Source organism: Neofelis nebulosa, chromosome 5 (assembly GCF_028018385.1).
Source record: "Neofelis nebulosa isolate mNeoNeb1 chromosome 5, mNeoNeb1.pri, whole genome shotgun sequence".
In the NCBI taxonomy this organism is placed as follows: domain Eukaryota; kingdom Metazoa; phylum Chordata; class Mammalia; order Carnivora; family Felidae; genus Neofelis; species Neofelis nebulosa.
In genome coordinates, this window is record NC_080786.1 from 34,260,652 (window position 1) to 34,281,225 (window position 20,574).

At 37.6% G+C, this 20,574-nt stretch overlaps 1 protein-coding gene across 6 annotated transcripts in view; it reads right to left on the minus strand.

Moving 5' to 3' along the window:
• The window catches only part of CEP70 (centrosomal protein 70), a 71,574-nt gene that overhangs the window by 41,899 nt on the left and 9,101 nt on the right, over positions 1-20,574 (minus strand). For 3 of the 6 annotated variants that reach the window (XM_058730020.1, XM_058730022.1, XM_058730017.1), the window contains exons 3-8: positions 15,139-15,229; positions 12,817-12,941; positions 10,313-10,403; positions 10,066-10,189; positions 9,541-9,721; positions 9-178 (exon numbers count right to left, since the gene is read on the minus strand). In XM_058730020.1, coding sequence (XP_058586003.1) covers positions 9-178; positions 9,541-9,721; positions 10,066-10,189; positions 10,313-10,403; positions 12,817-12,831 — 581 coding nt within the window. In that variant the 5' untranslated portion in view covers positions 12,832-12,941; positions 15,139-15,229. Of the gene's footprint in view, positions 1-8; positions 179-9,540; positions 9,722-10,065; positions 10,190-10,312; positions 10,404-12,816; positions 12,942-14,681; positions 14,706-15,138; positions 15,230-20,574 lie in introns of those variants that run through there. The other 3 variants (XM_058730018.1, XM_058730019.1, XM_058730021.1) reach the window with 3 other exon arrangements.

The window sequence follows — 20,574 nt, forward strand, 5'->3', positions numbered from 1 at the left end:
AACATTACTGTCTATCCAAGATGGTATGAGGAACTCTTTTGCAGAGATAAGCAAACACTCTGTTTTGAGTGACAATGCGCTCTTCCTCCTCTTTTGTTAATCTATAGATATCCTTTTGCAAAGAAGCAATGGTCTCTTGTTGCTCCATTTGTTTTTTCTTATAATGCTGACATTTTGCCTGTAAGAAATTTTTCAAAAAACATAATCACAATATGTACCTCTAGGACATGCTGCCCTAATAACATTGTACAGAGCTTCTATCAAGATGCTTCATTCAAGAACTTTTAACAACTGTTTTCACATGGGTGCAAGCTCCAAGGACATTAATAAGTCATAAACAGAAAAAAAAAAATCAAACAATAGGGAAACTATAATTAATTGGGTCTATTCAAGTTTGGGTAGTAAGTAAAGGAACTCAAGTATGTCCATAAAAATGATATAATTTCATAGATGAAAATAATAATCAGGAAACAACCAATATTAACAAATTGGATTTAACAAAAGCCAGGATTTAAAATTCAGTTGTTTTTTTTTTGGTTTTTTTTTTGAGAAAGAGCATACATGCACACGTGAGCTAGGAAGGGACAGAGGCAGGAGGAGAAAGAGAGAATCTTAAGCAGGCTCCACACCCAGCACAGAGCCCAACAACAGAGCCTGAAATGTGACTTGATCACATGACCTTGAGATCATGACCTGAGCAGAAATCAAGTTGGATAGCCACCCAAGTGCCCCTAAAATTCAGGTTAAGTGATCAATGATAATTCAAGATTTCAGATAATTTGATCAATTTAGGCACTCATGCCATATGAGAGACAACAAACTCAGAGGAAGTCCCTAACAAGGATTTATTATTAAGAAATAATATATACCCCAAGATTTATACAAAGGAATATAAATCTTGGACACTCTCTTGTTTGTCTTCAATGAAATATCACTGGCCTGGTTTTCTCTTATTCCCTACCTTCAATCCTTCAATGTCCTTTGAAAGCTCATTATCAACAGCACTATCATTGCTGTTATTAATACACTTTTCATTAAACTCAGTGAGAAACTCCATCCCCACCTAACCTGCCTATAACTAAGACATACCATTTTCAAAAGAGAATGACTTGTCTAAGCACATGTTCACCTGCCCATAGTGTCAAGTTTACTGAGACTTAGATAGCATCAAGGGGAAAAGGGGACTCAGCTTCTGATACTACAACATCTCCCAGTAACCAATGATCATCTGCCTCAGCCCCCAACTAGAAGTCAGGCAGTTGCTCTACAGCCAAGTGATAAATGTCCCAGTTCCACCTCTATCTATACATTAGCAATGAAACCAGAACTAATCATCAGTTTTGCAAGGTTGCAGGTGTTAAGAGCAATATACAACCATCAACTGTATCTCTCCTAAGTCATTCTATGAGGCCAACATTATCCTGATACCAAGCAAGACAACCCAAGAGAAGAGAACCACAAACCAATATCCATTATACACACTAATGTGGATAATCTCCAACAAAACTCTAGCAAACCAAATTCCTTAACATATTAAAAGGATTGTATACCAGGATCAAGCGACATCTATTCCTAGAATGCAGAAACGACCCATCATATGAAAAATCAATGTACTACACCACATTAACAGATTGAAAGAAAAAAAAAACAAAACATATGATCATCTTAATTGACGTAGAAAACGCATTTGACAAAATCCAACACCCTTTCATGATAAAACACTCAGCAAACCAGGAACAGAATGAAACATTCTCAACATAATAAAAGCCATTTATGGGGCACCTGGGTGGCTCAGTTGGTTAAGTGTCCGACTTTGGCTCAGGTCATGATCTCACATTTCGTGAGTTTGAGCCCTGCACTGGGCTCTGTGCTCACAGTTCAGAGCCTGGAGCCTGCTTCAGATTCTGTGTCTCTCTCTCTCTGCCCCATCCCTACTCATGCTCGGTCTCTCTCTGTCTTAAAAGTAAATAAAACATTTTAAAAAAATTTAAAAAGCCATTTATGAAAAACCTAGAGTGAACATCATACTCAATAGTGACAGACTGAAAGCTTTTCCTCTAAGATCAGAAACAAGGCAAAGATGCCTGCATTCGTTAATTGTACTGGAAGTCCTTATCAGAGTAATCAGCCAAGAAATGGAAATAAAAGGCATCCATTTTAGAAAGAGGTAGAAGTATGTTTGTAGATGATACGATGCTATATGCAGAAAACTTAAAGTGTGCACAAAAAGAAACCTGTTAGAATAAACGAATTCAGCAATGTAGAAACATACAAAGTCAACACAGAAAAATCAATTGCATTTCTTGTTTTTTAATTTGTTTTGAGAGAGAGAAAGAGAGAGAGAGACAGAAAGAGAGAGAGCATGCGTGCGAAGGAAGGGCAGAGAGGGAGGGAGAATCCTAACCAGGATCCAGGCTATTGGTGCAGAGCCCCACATGGGGCCCAATCTCACAAACCACGAGATCGTGACCTGAGCCAGGACCAAGAGTCAGATGCTCAACCGAATGAGCCACCAGACACCGCTCAATTGCATTTCTGTATTTACAATGAACAATCCAAAAGGGAAATTAAGAAAACAATTCCATTTACAATAGATCGAAAAGAATAAAATAGAAATAAACCAAGAAGACAAAAGACATACATTGAAATTATAAAAAGTTGCTGAAGGAAAGTGAAGACAACACAAATGAATGTCAAGACATTCTGTATTCACAGACTGGAAGACTTAATATTGTTTACAGGTCAGTACTACCCTAAGTGATCTAGAGACTCAATGCAATCACTATCAAAATTCCAATGACATTTTTTTTGCAGAAACAGAAAAATCTGTCCTAAAGTTTATATGGAATCTCAAGAGATCTTACACAGCCAAAACAATCTTAAAAAAGGAACAAAGTTAAGGTTCTTAAACTTCCTGATTTCAAAGCTTATCACAAAACTATAGTAATCAAAACAGTGTGATACTGGTATATACCAACAGAGTAGAACAGAGAAAGCCCAGAAATAATCCTGTGGATACATGATCAAATTTTTTTTCAACAAGGGTACCAAAACCATTCAAAGGGAAAAGAACAGGCTTTGTTCAACAAATAATGTTGGGAAAACTGGGTATCTACATACTAAAGAATTAAGTTGGACCCTTATCTAACACCATATACAAAAATTAACAAAATGGATCAAAGATCTAAATGTACAAGATAAAATTATAAAATTCTTAGAAGAAAACATAGGACAAAAGCTTAGTGACACTGGATTTGGCAATCATTTCTTGGATAAGACACAAAAAGCACAAGAGAAAAAAAAACCAGATAAACTTTCTCCAAACTTAAAACTTTTGTCTATCAAAGGACAACCAACAAAATAAGAAAATATTTTCAAATAGTACATAGGATAAGAGTCAGTATCCAAAATAAACAACTCCAGGGGCGCCTGGGTGGCTCAGTTGGTTAAGCGTCCGACTTCGGCTCGGGTCACGAACTCGCGGTTTGTGAGCTCAAGCCCCATATCAGGTTCTGTGCTGACAGTTCGGAGCCTGGAGACTGCTTCAGATTCTGTGTCTCCCTCTCTCTGCCCCTCCCCTGCTCATGCTCTGTCTCTCTCTGTCTCCCAAAAATAAATAAATGTTAAAAAATAAATAAATCAATCAATAAACAACTCCAACAACTCAACAACAAAATCCAATAAAAAAACAAGAAAAGGACTTGAATAGAAATTTCTCTAAAGAACATATACAAATGACCAATAAGCACATGAAAAGATGCTCAACATCACAGACCATTAGCAAAATGCAAATTAAAACCAGAATAAGATACCACTTCACACCAATTAAAATGGCTACTATTAAAAATACAACAAAAATCAAAAATAACAAATGTAGGTAAGGATGTGGGGAAATCTTGTGCCTTGCTGGTAGAAATGTAAAATAGTGTAGCAACTTCAGAGAATATATTGCAGTTCAAGAAAAAATTAAACATAAATTTACCATATGACCAAGCAACTCCACTTCTGGGTATATAACCCAAACAACTGAAAGCAGGGACTTGAATAGACATTTGTACATCCACGTTCATAGCGGGATTATTCACAATAGCCAAAAGATGAAAACAATCCAAGTGTCTATTGATGGATGAATGGATAAACAAAATGTGGTATATACACACAACAGAATGTTATCAGGCTTTAAAGAGAAAGGAAATTCCAACATGCTACAACATGGATAAATCTTGAAGACATTACGGTAAAATGAAATAAGCCAGTCACAAAAGGACCAATACTGTATGATTCCACTTATATGAGGTAACTAGAATGGTCAATAATAAGACAAAGTAGAATGATGGTCAGGAGCTGCAGGGGGCAAAGAATGAGGAGTTACTGTTTCATGAGTATGAAGTTTCAGTTTGGGAAGATGAAAAAAGTTCTGTAGATGGATGGTGAGGACAGTTGCACAACAGGAATGTACTTAATGCTACTCAAGTGTATACTTTAGAATGGTTAAGTTTTATGTTCTGTATGATGATATACAACAAAAAAAGGGCGAAAATCAATTTATCTCTATAAACTAGCAATGAACATTAATAAATTAAACAGAAAATCGGGGTGTCTGGCTTGCACCATCGGAAGTGTGTGCAACTCGATCTCAGGGTTGTGAGCTTGAGACCCAAGGTAGGTGTAGAGATTAAATTTTTTATTTTTATTTTTTTAAGATTTTATTTTTTAGTAAACAGTCATCTACAATACATCTATCTACAATACAATCATCTACAATACCATTAAAATATTGGATACTCAGAGCTAAATCTGATAAAATATGTGAAAGGCCAGAGTACCCCAAATTACAAAACACTGCTGAGAGAAATTAAAGACTTAAACAAATAGAAACAGCATGTTCATGGATCATAACATTCAATACTGTTAAGATGCCGTTCTCCCCAAATTGATCTATGTATTCAATTCGAGCAGGCTTTTTTTCTGGAAATCAACAATTAGAAAATTCACAAAGAAATGCAAAAGACCTAAAATAGTGAACACAACATTGACAAAGAAAAATGTAGGAGACTTACAGTGCCTGATTACAAGATTGACCATAATCAAAACAGTGTGGTACTTCCATAAAGACAGATACATACATTAATGAAACCAGTGTCCAGAAGTAGAGCTACACATACAACAATTCATTTCGGCTAAAAGTACAAAGGCAATGTGGCAGAAGCAGGATACTCTTTCTAAAAAATGGTGGTATAACAATTAGATATTATAACCTTGACCTAGGAATCATTTTTTAAGATACAAACCAAAAGCATAAGCTATTTTTTAAAAACCTGATAGAATTAAACTTCATCAAAATTTAGAACTTAAGCTCTTTGCAAACTACCAAAAAAATGAAGACAAGTCACAGGCAGTTTCTTACAAAGTTAAATATATGCTTACCATACAACTCAGCAATTCTAGTCTTAGATATCTACCAAAGAGAAATGAAAGCCTATGTCCACAGAAACACTTGAACACAAATATTCATGAGCTCTATTTTTAATAGTCAGAAATTAGAAACAACTCAAATACACACTAACAGGTCAATACACTGTGGTATATCCACACAATGGAATACTTGTCAGTAATAAAAAGTAATAAACTATTTTTCAACTTTTTTTTTTTTTTTTTTTTTTTTTATTTTTGGGACAGAGAGAGACAGAGCATGAATGGGGGAGGGGCAGAGAGAGAGGGAGACACAGAATCGGAAACAGGCTCCAGGCTCCGAGCCATCGGCCCAGAGCCTGACGCGGGGCTCGAACTCACGGACCGCGAGATCGTGACCTGGCTGAAGTCGGACGCTTAACCGACTGCGCCACCCAGGCGCCCCAAAAGTAATAAACTATTGATACAACCAGCAACATGAATGAATCTTGAAATAATTATGTTCAGTGAAAGATGATTAGATATCAATGATTTTGATAGGGTAGTTAGATATGAGCTGGAGGTAAGGATGGTGGTAAACAGTGCTTCCAGTTTCCCCACCTTCCAGGGCTATCAGATCAAGAATAGCAGGTGCTCTCCTTGTGAGTCTGTGGCCTGCAATAACCTAGAACTTCATTATACTATATTTTAACTGCAGTTTCAGCACCCCTCACTCCCGTGAGGGAAAACAGCCATGACAGTTCTGGCAAGCACCCTGTAGGACCAAAAACTTCCCCTCCCTATTGGAGGAGTCCCTTAAATGACTGGAAACCTCAGCCAGAGACCACTCTAGCCACTACCCGTAACCTATGCAACCATAAAAAGAAAAGATAGCCCTAACTCCAGTGCCATTGCCACCTTGGGCCTGCCCGCTGTCCCATCTTGACAGCATATTGTCCTACTTAATAAACTGCTTTGTGCTTGCTACTTTCTTCTGGCTGTCTTTATTGGAGTGCGGATTCTTATATAAATCTTTCATGGGGAACCCAAGAACGAGACCTCCATTCACACAGCACACAATCTCCCACCAAGAACAATTTTAATAGCCTGTGCCACATGAAATGTCCATTTCCTTCCTATCTCTTTCCTCCCTATTTAGATTTTAGTACATATAACCCAGTAATGTATTCTGCATGTCTTGCTGACTTTAAAAAAGTTTAGGTCTACAGACCACCACCAGAAACTCCCAACTCTATATGCAACACAATGGCAATAATTAATATCTTTCAGTACTCACTCTAAATGTCAATGGACTCAACGCTCCAATCAAAAGACATAGGGTAAGAAAATGGATAAGGAAACAAGATCCATCTATATCCTGTTTACAAGAGACCCATTTTAGACCCAAAAACACCTTCAGATTGAAAGTAATGGGATGGAGAACCATCTATCATGGAGTAGCCATACTTAAACAATCTAGATTTTAAAATAAACATTGTAACAAGATGAAGAAGGGCTTTATAGCATAATTAAGGGATCTATCCACCAAGAAGACCTAACAATTATATACATCTATGCCAATGTGGAGCACCCAAACATATAAACCAATCACAAACATACAGAAACTCAGTGATAATGATACCATAATAGTAGGGGACTTCAACACCCCCACTTACAGCAATGGACAGATCATCTAAACAGAAAACCAAGGAAACAATGGCTTGAATGATACACTGGACTAGATGGACTTTACATACATTCAGAACATTTCATCCTAAAGCATTGGAATACACATTCTTCACAAGTACGCATGATACATTCTCCAGAATAGAGTACATACTGGGGCACAAATCAGCCCAAGTACAAAAAAGATCAACATCAACAAGTACAATAAAGATCAAGATCACAATGAGATACCACCTTACACCTGTCATAATGACTAACGTTAACAACTCAGGCAACAACAGATGTTGGCAAGGATGCGGAGAAAGAGGATCTCTTTTGCATTGTTGGTGAGAATGCAAACCGGTACAGCCACTCTGGAAAACAGTAGGGAGGTTCCTCAAAAATTAGTGCAATTACACTACTAGGATACAAAAATGCTGATTCGAAGGGGCATGTGTAGCCCAGTGTTTATAGCAGCGCTATCAACAATATCCAAAATTATGAAAGGAGCCAAAGTGTCCGTCAACTGATAATAAAGATATGGTACATATATACAGTGGAATATTACTTGGTGATCAAAAAGAATGAAATCCTGCCATTTGCAAAAATGTGGATGGAACTAGAATGTATTATGCTAAGCGAAATAAGTCAGAGAAAGACCAACATCATATGATTTCACTCACATGTGGAATTTAAGAAACAAAAGGGAAGGAAAAACAAAGGAAGATAAAAACAGAGAGGGAGGAAACCATAAGAGACTCTCAAATACGGGTGCTTGGGTAGCTCAGTCGGTTAAGCAGCCAACTTTTGATTATGGCTCAGGTCGTGATCTCATGAGCCCTGTATGGGGCTCAGCACTGGGCTTGGAGCCTACTTGGGATTCCTCTCTCTCTCTCTTCCCCTCCCTGCACTCGCCCATGTGCTCTCTCTCAAAATAAATAAATAAACAGTTAAAAATAAAATAAAATAGGGGCGCCTGGGTGGCTTGGTCGCTTGAGCGTCTGACTTCGACTCAGGTCATGATCTCACAGTTTGTAAGTTTGAGCCCTGCATCGGGCTCTGCGCTGACAGTTGGAGCCTGCTTCAGTTTCTCTGTCTCCCTCTCTTTCTGTCCCTCCCCGGCTCACGCTCTTTATCTCGCTCTCAAAAATAAATAAAAAATTAAAAAAAATTTTTTAATAAAGTAACGATTTCTTAAAATTGGGAAATTAAGCATTCAGTGTTAAAATACTGCTATTTTTATAAAAAGAAAAGTAACCAAACAACTTATAATAATCACAAAGGACATTCCATAAAAACATTACATAAATTTAATTCAGTAACAAATATTTGAGAATTTACTCCTACTAATAATAGGTACTCTTTTAGCCTAAACAAAATAGACAAAAATATTTGCCTTCATGGAGCTTACATTCTAACACAGGGAAATATATAAACAAAACTATTTGTTTATATATAGTATGTTAGGATATTGGACAGCGGTAAGAACTATGGATAAAACATAAATCAAGGAAGGAGTATGAAGTGTGGTAGATGGGATTGGCAACTGTAAGTAAAGTAGTCAAGAAAGGAATTCCTGAGAGATGGTAACATCCAAGAAAGGACAGAGAGAACAAGCCATGCAGCTAACTCTTGGTGACACTGAGAAAGGAGAGAGAGAAGAGCATGCAGGGCAAAGGGAAAAGAAAGAACAAAATGTACAAAGGCCCTGAAGTGAGGATGATCAAGGAAAATGTTCAAGGAAGAACAAGAACATGAGTGTGGCTGGAGTAGAAATAAGCAAGGAGTACACTAGATGAAATCAGAAAGTAACAGGTAGCCACATATGTATGACCTTAGAGGCCATGGTAAGACTTTTTGATTCTCCTCTAAAGAAAAAGGAAAGCCATTAGGGGCTTCTGAGTTACTATGTTCAAAAAGACACTGAAAAAGTCAAGGGTGGCAACAAGAGAGACCAACAGAGGGGTAGAAGAGAAATGAAGGTGACTTGGACCGGAGTGGAGACTAAAAAAAAAAAATTAAAAGTTTTGGGAAGAAATCCAGGAATACATTTTTAGACACTTAAAATTCTAGATATCTATTAGACATCCAGTAGAGATATCAAATAGGCTGCAAGGTATCAGTCTGGAACTAAGGGAAGATGCCTGGGCTACAGATTTAAATTACAGATGAATTTATGCTATGAATTAGACCGAACATCTGAGTCAGAATATATAGGAAATATAAAAGATCTAAGAAATGAGTACTGGGGAGTCCCAGCACTAAGAGGACAGAGAGATAAGAACCAGCAAAGGAACTGAAGAATGACCAAAAGGAAAACCAGAGGAGAGGACATTCTGGAAACCAAAGAAAGAAAGAATTTTAAGAAGGCAACAGTGATAGGTCAATAAGATAAAGTCCACTGAATTAAGCAACAACACAGAGGTCACCTGTGACCTTAATAAGCCGTTTTAGTATTATCATGTAAGAAAACACAATTAATACCTGTAAAGCTTTATGCTCCTTTTGAAGATCTTTTATTTTATTCTGTTGCTGGCTAACCCTATTTATGGATTCATCCTCCAATTCACCAATTTTGGATTTCACACACGCCATAATTTGTTCCAAGTCATTAGCTCGTTGTTCCTGATCGGCTGCTCGGCTCTGTTCTAGCTGAAGTTCATTTCTAATAACACACAATTCCTTCCCTTAGTTATAAAAGTTAAATCACAGCAACAAACATACCCATCTAACAACATAATGAATTTCTAAAATTTCTTTGCATTCTTAAAATTTCCATCATGTAACACAAACCAATATAAGAAATATAGGACACTATTACACACCTAAGCTAAGCTATTACTGAAAGAATTATCTATTAAAAATATTAAAATATAAAAATATTTAAACTTAACATTTAGTCAAAATAGAAAATTAAAGGTCTGGATTCTTTTCAAGGCAATTATTTTTAGAATGCATATATCACTTATATACAAACAATTCAAAAGAGACATTTTTCCATTTTCTTACTTAAGCTGCTGATTAGTTTCTATGAGCTCCTGGATCATGTTCTGCTGACGTGTTGTTTCTTCCATCAATGTTTTCAAATTCTGCCTCATCTTCTGTGATGACTGTTTATCAAAAATGATGAAGTCTACATTTATGGAATGTAACACAGATAATAAAAATAAAAAGCAAAAAAAAATTTTTAGGATAAAAAGTTTTGAAAGGAAAAAGACATTTTTTACCATAATGAGCAAGAATAGGATCTGATTACCTTTAAGATCAGTTCTTTTGACTAGTAATAAAGGTTTTAAGCCATGCATCATCAAAAGCACATTTATGCTTTCCCATTCTGCTTCTTCCTGCTACGATTACAAAGAGAGAAAAGAATCAACTTTAACATATAGAGAAAACAAACACCCTCTTGAACATAATTTCCTTGTCTTCGGAATAATGGAACTTTTTCTCCAAAGTTTTTTAATATGAATTTTTATGTACATATAGTAAGTAAAATTAAACTTATTTCTAGCAAAATTAGCAGACTATAAAGAATGCAAATGAGCATAAATAATTATATAATTCCAGAATACTCATACATAAGGCGGATAGAGTAAAACAAAAACACCAACAAAAAAATACCTTGTAATTTCAGTGAACCAAATAGACCCGAGTTTTTTTTGTTTAACTGAACCGGACCAGGCGCTACTCAAAAGAAACAGCTGCAAATTAGGTCATATTAACTGAATAGTAAATTAAATTTGAGTCACTCAGAAACAAGTATCACTTAATAAGTAGGGTCACAAAAATTTTTTTTTAAATCTGACTGGTCAAAGCCAATAATTTAATAGTCTCTTGTATAATAGACAAGGTCTAATTATAAAAAGGAGTCTGTCCATCTAGGTAACTGATTCTAGTAGAATCACTCTGAAAGATACTCTCAAGCTTTGTATCCCTCATTCTATGTATTTACAACACAAACCTGAGAGGGGAACCCTGACTTTCTAGAGTATGTAAATAAAAACATAATAATGGGAAGAAAAAGGTAATTAAGAACATACAATACAGATAAGAATGAAAAGAGCATGGGGCATCTGGGTGGCTCAGTCAACTAAGCATCTGACTTCGGCTCAGGTCATGATCTCACAGTTTGTGGGTTCAGGCCCCGCTTCAGCCTCTGCGCTGACAGCTCAGAGCCTGGAGCTTGTTTCAAATTCTGTGTCTCCCCCTCTCTCTCTGCCCTTCCCCCGCTCACACTCTCTCTCAAAAGTAAATAACCATTAAAAAAATTTTAAAAAAGAATGAAAAGAGATTTTTTAATTATACATTTATATGCATGACATTAACAGTTTATAACAGTCTTTTGATGTAAATCCAATGATCAATTTGGAATCACTGTATGAGGTGATTTACTTGCTTTTTAAGTTATTAAAGTAGGGGTGCCTGGGTGGCTCAGTCAGTTAAGTGTCCAACTCTTGATTTCAGCTCAGGTCATGATCTCATCATTTGTGAGATCAAGCCCTGAATCAGGCTCTGTGCTTACAGCATGGAGCCTGCTTGGGATTCTCTCTCCCCCTCTCTCTGCCGCTCCTTTGCTCACTCGCGCGCGCGCTCTCTCTCTCTCTCTCTCTCTCTCTCCCAAAATAAACAAACATTTAAGTTACTAAAGTATATTTAAAAAGGTAATTTGAGTGAATTTTTAATGTTAAAATGCTTGAAAAAATAGAATTTATACAATAGTTTTCATTGGTGGAATAGTATTAAATATTTTAATAGCTTAAAGATTAATAATTTAGGCAACAGACAAAATACACATAAATGGATTAGTCTCCATATCCAAATCCCTCTAGATATTAAAGAAATTTCTCAAAACAAAAAAGGAACAAATTACCCTAACTAGGATAGCATTATCAATAACAGTGCCAAATCTTTCCTTTTGACTGCTTTCCTCCTCTTCTCTATCCTTTCTGTACTTCTCCGCCCTCCCACAATCTTTTCCCTTCTTATTTTTTAAGGTCTTCTGGTCACAAAGATTCATGACCCAGAATTTAAATTATTAAACATATCGGTTTTAGGGGCGCCTGGGTGGCTCAGTTGGTTGAGTGTCTGACTTTGGCTCAGGTCATCATCTCACAGTCCTTGAGTTCCAGCCCCGTGTCGGGCTCTGTGCTGACAGCTCAGAGCCTGGAGCCTGCTTTCGATTCTGTGTCTCCCTCTCTGTCTGCCCCTTCCCCACTCAAGCTCTGTCTCGGTCTCTCTCAAAAATAAACATTAAAAAAAAAAAAAAAAAAAAAAGATATGTTTAGGAGCCAAAAGTTCTGGGTGGGCATCTCAGTGGATGTCTACTATGACTCGCAAAAACAAAGTTCTCTGTAAATAATGCCACACATTTTAAATGATCAAATTATACATATTGTTCCTGGATACCTCTTTTAATGGAAAGAATAACTGCAAATTCTGAAAAGAGGTAAGAATGGCATTTTCTTAAAAAAAAAAAAAAAAGAAAAAGAATGGCATTTTCTAAAGTATGTGGTACAGAACACTAAAGAACTGTTCCTGAGACTAATGTGAAATAAGTAGGAAATACTGTATACTAAAGTCTCTCTTTGGACAGTATTGTGAAGTCTTACAATAACAAAATCATTAAATAATCTTTAACCCAACATTTCCCAAAGTTATTTTATTACAGAACTCTTTTAAGAAAGATTTTTCACATTTGTAAATGCAGTATTCTTTGGCACGTACTTCACGAAACACTGGCTTCAAATATTTTAAGTTTACCTGTTTTTCAGTCATGAGTCTGTTTGATGATTTACTAGACTCCTAGGCTTTAGGGGCTGCTGGAGATTTGGTATCTTAAGTAAAATCCGAAGAAGTAGATTGGCAGTAAAAAATACTGGAGTTGCCTAAATTAGAAAAGAAAAAATGCAATAGGTGTTAAAGGAAATTATACTTCAAAGAACCAATAACTCTTTGGCAATTTAAGCCATTCCTGTGTCAAAAGTCATATGACTTGTCAGAAAACTGATTTTAAGAATGATTAGAACAGGGGCACCTGGGTGGCTCAGTTGGTTAAGTGTTCAACTTCAGCTCAAATCATGATCTCACATCACAGTTCGTGAGTTTGAGCCCCTAACAGGCTCTGTACTGACAGCTCAGAGCCTGGAGCCTGCTTCGGATTCTTTATCTCCCTCTCCCTCTGCCCCTCCCCTGCTCATGCTGTGTCTCTGTCTCTCAAAAACAAACATTTTTCAAATAAAAATTAAAAAAACAAAAGAATGATTAGAATAAACCCTAATTTGGGGATGCCTGGGTGGCTCAGAAGAGCATGCAACTCTTGATCTCTGGGTCCTGAGTTCAAGACCCACATTGGGTGTAGAGATTGCTTAAAATTAAAAAAAAAAAAAAAAAATCAATGTAAAAAAAGAATAAGCCTGATCTTATGATGTTCTCTTCTAGAAATAAAACATTATGAGGTTTGACACACACACACATACACACAATTAACTAGCTAATGTACGAAGCACATGCTGCTGATAAAGTTATCTTTTGTAAGCTGATTCCCCAAAACTGAAAGAAATGTGCCTGGCCGAAAGTTACACGTCAGTCTAACAATTCACACGACTAATGCCAAGGGTAAATGCAGTGCCACTTTCTTAGGTGGTCTTTATTTCTAAATAGATCAGAGGCTAGCAGCGAAGGGTTCTGTTTGGGAGACAAAAAAGTTTTTATTTACTCTACCCTACCATCACTTCCTCTTGTTTTCTAAGACTCTATCATCCTGTAGGAAAAAATTTTCTTGTATTGGTTGATATATAGGTAGAATTCCTCCTTTCCAGAGGCACAATCACACACATTCATTAGCATCATGAACTTTTAGACCTTGAGAGGACCTTGGAAATTGTTTGATCCCAAATCTCTAGCTGTTTGTAGCTGGCAGGGAGGCATACGGGAGAGTTGTACCAGTGTAGCATATACTGGTAACCATCTGGTGAAATGATCTTCTCAAGATTGATTAGGAAAGAATCAAGCCTCCTTGCTACCAGGTCGTATTTCTTCCAAAGCACAATTCTACCCTTCTAGGTCTGCTTCAGATAATGAAATCCAACTAGACAATTTACCAATCACCCTTATGTGTCTACAGGGTGTAGCTTTCCAGTTTCAGATAAACTCAGTAACATGTTATAAATTTTCAAATTCTGCCACTTTTGCTGCTGGACATCAACTTTGGTCTCTTTTACCAACTCAATCACCCACTATGTTAATCCCTCCTGCCTTTACAAACCTTTCAGCTAGTTTTTAAACTTTTTGTTAGAAAAATTTTCAGAAATACATAAAAAAATATAATAAACCCATGTTTTAAAAAACGTCTTTTTATTTTCCAAATCAGGATCCAAAGAAGGTCCATATGTAGGCCTCTAAAGTTTTTTCTCATCTGTAACAGTCCCATCCCCCCTCCTTTCTTTTTTGACATGCATTTATTTGTTGAAAAAATAGGTTGTCTATCCTGTAAAACTACCCCTATTTCAGATTTGGCTTACTGTATTCTTGTCATTTAACATATATCTCTACCCCCTATATTTCTTGTAAACTGTACATCTAGAGACTTTATTAAATTCAGGTTCAGTATTTTCTGGCAGGAATACCTCAGAGGTGGTACTATGTTCATCCTGTTGTATCACCATCAAGAGTCGGCCAGGGGAGGGAGAGAAAACATAAGAGACTCTTAAATATGGACAACAAACAGAGGGTTACTAGAGGGGTTGTGGGAAAGGGGGTGGGCTAAATGGGTAAGGGGCATTAAGGAATCTACTCCTGAAATCATTGTTGTACTATATGGTAACTAACTTGGATGTAAATTAAAAAAATAAAAGGAAAAAAAAAAAAAGAGCCAGCCAGAATTTTAAAGTGGGAAGAATACATCCTTGGAGATCAGAAATAAGGACGTAAGATAATCCCCCCAAGAGTGAGAAGCTACATATTCTGACAAGCTTCCTAACCACTACACTGGACCTCTTTCAAATCTTCAAAATGTCATTCCTCTCCATATTCAAGGCCTGGCTACTCTTAGCCTGTTCTTCACTTAGTTAACTCATACTTGACCTTCAGATCCTGGCTCAGATTTCTTTCTTCAGGGAAATCTCCCCTGATCCCATGACTAGATTAGGTCCTCTTGTTAAATGTTCTTGTAGCACTATAAAGAATAAAGTATAGAGGTTCAGCATTCAGAGTCAGATGGTGACTACTGAAGTAGTCACTGAGTGACTACTAGTTTAACTATTAAATTATATGACAAAGACAAATTCATTAACATCTTTGAGCATTTTTTTCTTCATTTGTAAAAGACAACACAGTAATATACCTCATAGATTAAATTAAGTCATACAACATGTAGAAAGTACTTAGAACAAGAACCTGGCATATAGAAACTTATAGATTAGTAGTACTTATTGTTATATAAAAGTATGCTAGGGGCGCCTGGGTGGCTCAGTCGGTTAAGCATCCGACTTCAGCTCAGGTCATGATCTCACGGTTCGTGAGTTCCGGCCCTGCGTCGGGCTCTGTGCTGACAGCTCAGAGCCTGGAGCCTACTGTGGATTCTGTGTCTCCCTCTCTCTCTGCCCCTCCCCTGCTCTCACTGTTTCTCTCTCTCTCAAAAATAAACATTAAAAAACTAAATAAAAGTATGCTAAACAAAACTAATCTTACCATCATATATTAGCTTAGATTTTTTTCTACAAATTACTCAGATCATTATTTCATACAAGTTGTTTTACATAAGTATGTCTAGATTTAAGACTAAATTTCATGAGGGGCACCTGGATGGCTCAGTCGGATGAGTGTCCGACTTCAATTCAGGTCATGATCTCACAGTCCGTGAGTTCGAGCCCCGCATAGGGCTCTGTGCTGACAGCTCAGAGCCTGGAGCCTGCTTCAGATTCTGTGTCTCCCTCTCTCTCTCTGCCCCTCCCCTGCTCATGCTCTGTCTCTCTGTGTCTCAAAAATAAAAACATTAAAAAAAATAAAAAATAAATAAAAGTGTTTAAAAAAAAAAGACTAAATTTCATGAGATAGGTAGTCTACTTTTGGTAACGATAAGAGTAGGCAGCTCTGTCTCTAAAGTCAAGTAAGAAAGCTGAATAAAATACACTAAATTTGGGGAACCTGGCTGGCTCAGTTGGTACAGCATGCAGCTCTTGATCTCAGGATTGTGAGTTCAAGCTCCACACTGTGTGTATCAAATAGGTTAAAAAAAAAAAGGCGGGGGGGGGGGGGACAAAAATAGAACATACCAAAATTTATGGGACTCAGTGAAAGCAGCGCTAAGGGAGAAATTTATAGTTATAAACATTTACATTAAAAAACAAGAACAGGGGTACCTGGCTGGCTCAGCCAGTTGAGCATCTGACTTCAGCTCAGGTCATGATCTTGCAGCTCGTGGGTTCGAGCCCCAAGTCAGGCTCTGTGCCGACAGCTCAGAGCCTGGAGCCTGCTTCAGATTCTGTGTCTCCCTCTCTCTCTGCCCCTCCCCTGCTTATGCTCTCTTGCTCTCTCTCTCTGTCTCAAAAATAGACATTAAAAAAAAAGAAGAACCATCTCAAATTAACAACCTAACTTTACAACTTAAGGAACTAGAAAAAGAAGAACAAAAAGCTAGCAAAAGAAAGGAAATAATAAGGATTAGAGCTGGGGTAAAGGAAAGCAATAGAGGAAAATCACTGAAATAAAAAGTTATTTGAAAAAAAAAAATCAGCAAAATAGGCAAACCTGTAGCTAAATGGACAGAAAAAAAGAGAGAAGACTCAAAGTACTAAAATCATAAATGAAAGTGGGGACATTAATCACAATTATACAGAAATAAAAATTCTAAGAGAGCAATACAAAGAAACAGAAAATCTGAATAGACCTATAATTTACATGAAGATTGATTCAGTAATCAAAAATCTCCCAACAGGGGCACCTGGGTGGCTCAGTCGGTTAAGCATTCAACTCTTGATTTTGGCTGAGGGCATGACCTCACAGTTCCTGGGTTTGAGCCCTGTATCAGGCTCTGTATTGACAGTGTAGAGCCTGCTTGGGATTCTCTCTCTCCCTCTCTCTCTCTGCTCCTCTACTGGTTGTGTTAGTTCTCTCTTTCTCTCTCTCTCAAAATAAACAAACTTAGGGGAAAAATCCCAACAAAGCAAAGCCTTGGAAATGATGGCTTCACTGAAGAATTCTACCAAACATTTAAAGAACTAACACCAATTATTCTCTAACTTTTCCAAATACTTAAGAGAAGGGAATAAATACTTCCTAATTCATTCTTTTTTTAATGTGTATTTATTTGTTTGTTTAGAGAGAGAGAGAGAGAAGACAGAGAGACAGACACACACACACACAGAGAGAGAGAGAGAGAGAGAGAGAGAGAGAGATTCTCAAGCAGGCTCCATGCTCGGCACAGATTCTGACACTGGGCTTGATCTCATGGGCTTGATCTCACTGTGAGATCATGACCTGAACCAAAATCAAGAGTCAGATGCTTAACCGACTGAGCCACCCAAGCACCCCTAATTCATTCTTTTTTTTTTTCATTTTTTTAAAATAGTTATTTTGAGAGAGAGACAGATCATCAGTGGGGAAGGGACAGAGAGAGAGGGAGACACAGAATTCAAAGTAAACTCTAGGCTCTGAGCCGTCTGCGCAGAGCCTGACATGAACCAAAAGATCATGACCTGAGCCGAAGTCAGGTGCTCAACCGACTGAGCCACCCAGGCGCCCCAACCCCTAATTCATTCTTAAAGGCTAGCATTATTCTAATACCAAAGCCAGATGAAGACAATACAAGAAAACTAAAGACCAACATTCCTTATGCACATTGATGCAATTATCCTCAACGAAATACTGGTAAACCAAATTCAACAGCATATTAAAAGAATCCCACAACCAAGTGGGAGTTATTCCTGGAATGTAATAATAGTTCAACATATGAAAAACAATTAACGTAATGGACTGCATTAATGGAATAAAGGATTAAAAAAGCCACATGATCATCTAAATTGATGCAGAAAAAGCATCTGACCATGGCACAGAAAGCCCCTAACAAAGTGGACTCAAGGAAGTCCACACCAGATACGTAATAGTTCAAATGACAAAAAGTAATAATAAATAAAATTTTAATACACTAAAATGGGACACCTGGGTGGGTGAGTTGGTTAAGCTTCTGACTCTTAATTTCGATTCAGGTCATGATCTCACGGTTCATGGGATCAAGCCACACATCTGGCTCCACACTGACAGCATGGTGCCTGCTTGGGATTCTCTCTCTCCCTCCCTCCCTCCATCTCTCTCTCTCTCTCTCTCTCTCTCTCTCTCTCTCTCTCTCTGCCTCTCTCCTACTCGTGTTTTCTCTCTCTCAAAATAAATAAACTTTAAAAAAATAAATAAAAGCACCAGAAGTTAACAGTTACATACAAGAAAAACCCCGTAAGGCTACCAGCTAATTTTTCAGCAGAAACAATGCAGGTGCTAACACTCACCACTTAACCTGCTTACACCAGCACTGCTCCCCCATACCAAACTTGAGTGGATCCGCCCCTCCCAGTCATGCTTGCCTCAGTCCCAGCACTGAGGGTCCCCTCCCCCAGAACACCAGTGCAAACCTCACCAGCACATGTCCCAATCTGTGGGTTTTGCAGGACCTCGACTACAGCAGCAGCAGTGGCAGGACTCATTTCACAAGCAGAGCACCACACACCTTGTTTAAAAAACGCCCAACCTGGTGAGGGACCAAACGCTGCCCACAAGAGGCAAAGAGAGCCGTTGCAAACAATGAGATTGAAGGAAAAAGCAATCAGGACTCAACAGCAAAGCACGCTCAACACACACAGGAGACACTCCCTGAAGCACCAGGTCCTAGAGAACAGGGGACACTGCACTACATGACACTACAAGACCTTTTCTTCATAAGACCATTACCTCAAGAGCAAGAGATAGAGCTGACTTTCCAAACAGAAAGAAACAGACACAGAGTCAGACAAAATGAGGAGACAGAAAATATATTCCAAATGAAAGAACAGGACCAAACCACAGCAAAAGACCTAAGTGAAACAGATATAAGATAAGACCCCTGAGAGAGAATTTAAAGTAATGAAGATACTCACTGGACTTGAGAACAGTGAAGGACATCAGTGAGACCCTTAATAAAGACAGGAAAAAAAAAAAAAAAAAAAAACAGAACCACCAAACATCTTCAGAGATAAAGAACTCAATAAATGAAATTAGAAATACACTAAATGGAATAAATAGCAGGCTAGAGAAAACAGAGGAACAAATTAATGACCTGGAAGTAATGGAGTAATGGAAGTAACCAAGCTGAGCAAATAAGAGAAAAACACAATATGCAGATTGAGAACAGTCAGGGCACTCAGTGACTCCATCAAGCACAATAATATTCACATTATAGGGATCCAAGAAGAAGAGAGAGAAAGGGGGGCAGAAAATTTATTTGAAAACATAACAGGTGAAACTTCACTAATGTGGGGAAGGAAACAGATATCCAGATCCATGAGGCACAGAGATTTCCCCAAAAATTCTATCTGAGAAGATCCACACCAAGACACATAGTAATTAAAAGGGCAAAAAGTAGTGATAAAGAAAAAATTTTAAATCAGCAAGAGAAAAGAAGATACTTACATACAAGGGAAACCCTGCAAGGCTTTCAGCAAGTTTTTCAGTAGAAACTGCATGCCAGAAGGGAGTGGCATGATATATTCAAAGTGCTGGAAGGGAAAATATGCAGCCAAGAATAGTCTATCCAGCAAGGCTATAATTCACAAAAGAAGGAAAAATGAAGACTTTCTCAAACGAATCAAAACTAAAGAAGTTCATGACCACTAAACCAGCCCTACACCAAATAAACACGACTCTGAGTGGAAATGAAAGAGTATGAAAAGTAAAAAATACAAAAGGAGTAAAAATGAATATTTCTGTAAAAACAATTCAAGGGATTAATAAAAGGATGTAAAATATAACACTGTATACTTAAAACATGGGGAGGAGTAAACAATGAGTTCAAACTTAAGCAAACATCAACCTAATATAGACTACTATATACACAAGACATTATATACAAATCTAATGGTAACTATAAACCAGAATCCAGTAATAAATATGCAAAGGATAAAGAAAAAGGAAGCCAAGTATATCAAAGAAAGTCAACAAACCATGAAAGAGAACAAGAGAAGATCAGAGAAAAACTACAAAAACAAGCACAAAACAAGTCACAAAATGGCAATAAAGACATATCAATAAATATTTTGAATATAAATGGACTAAAATCAATCAAAACACATAGGGTGACAGAGTGAATTAAAAAAAAAAAAATAGGGGCGCCTGGGTGGCTCAGTCGGTTGAGCGTCCGACTTCAGCTCAGGTCACGATCTCACGGTCTGTGAGTTCGAGCCCCGCGTCGGGCTCTGGGCTGACAGCTCAGAGCCTGGAGCCTGCTTCTGATTCTGTGTCTCCCTCTCTCTCTGCCCCTCCCACGTTCATGCTCTG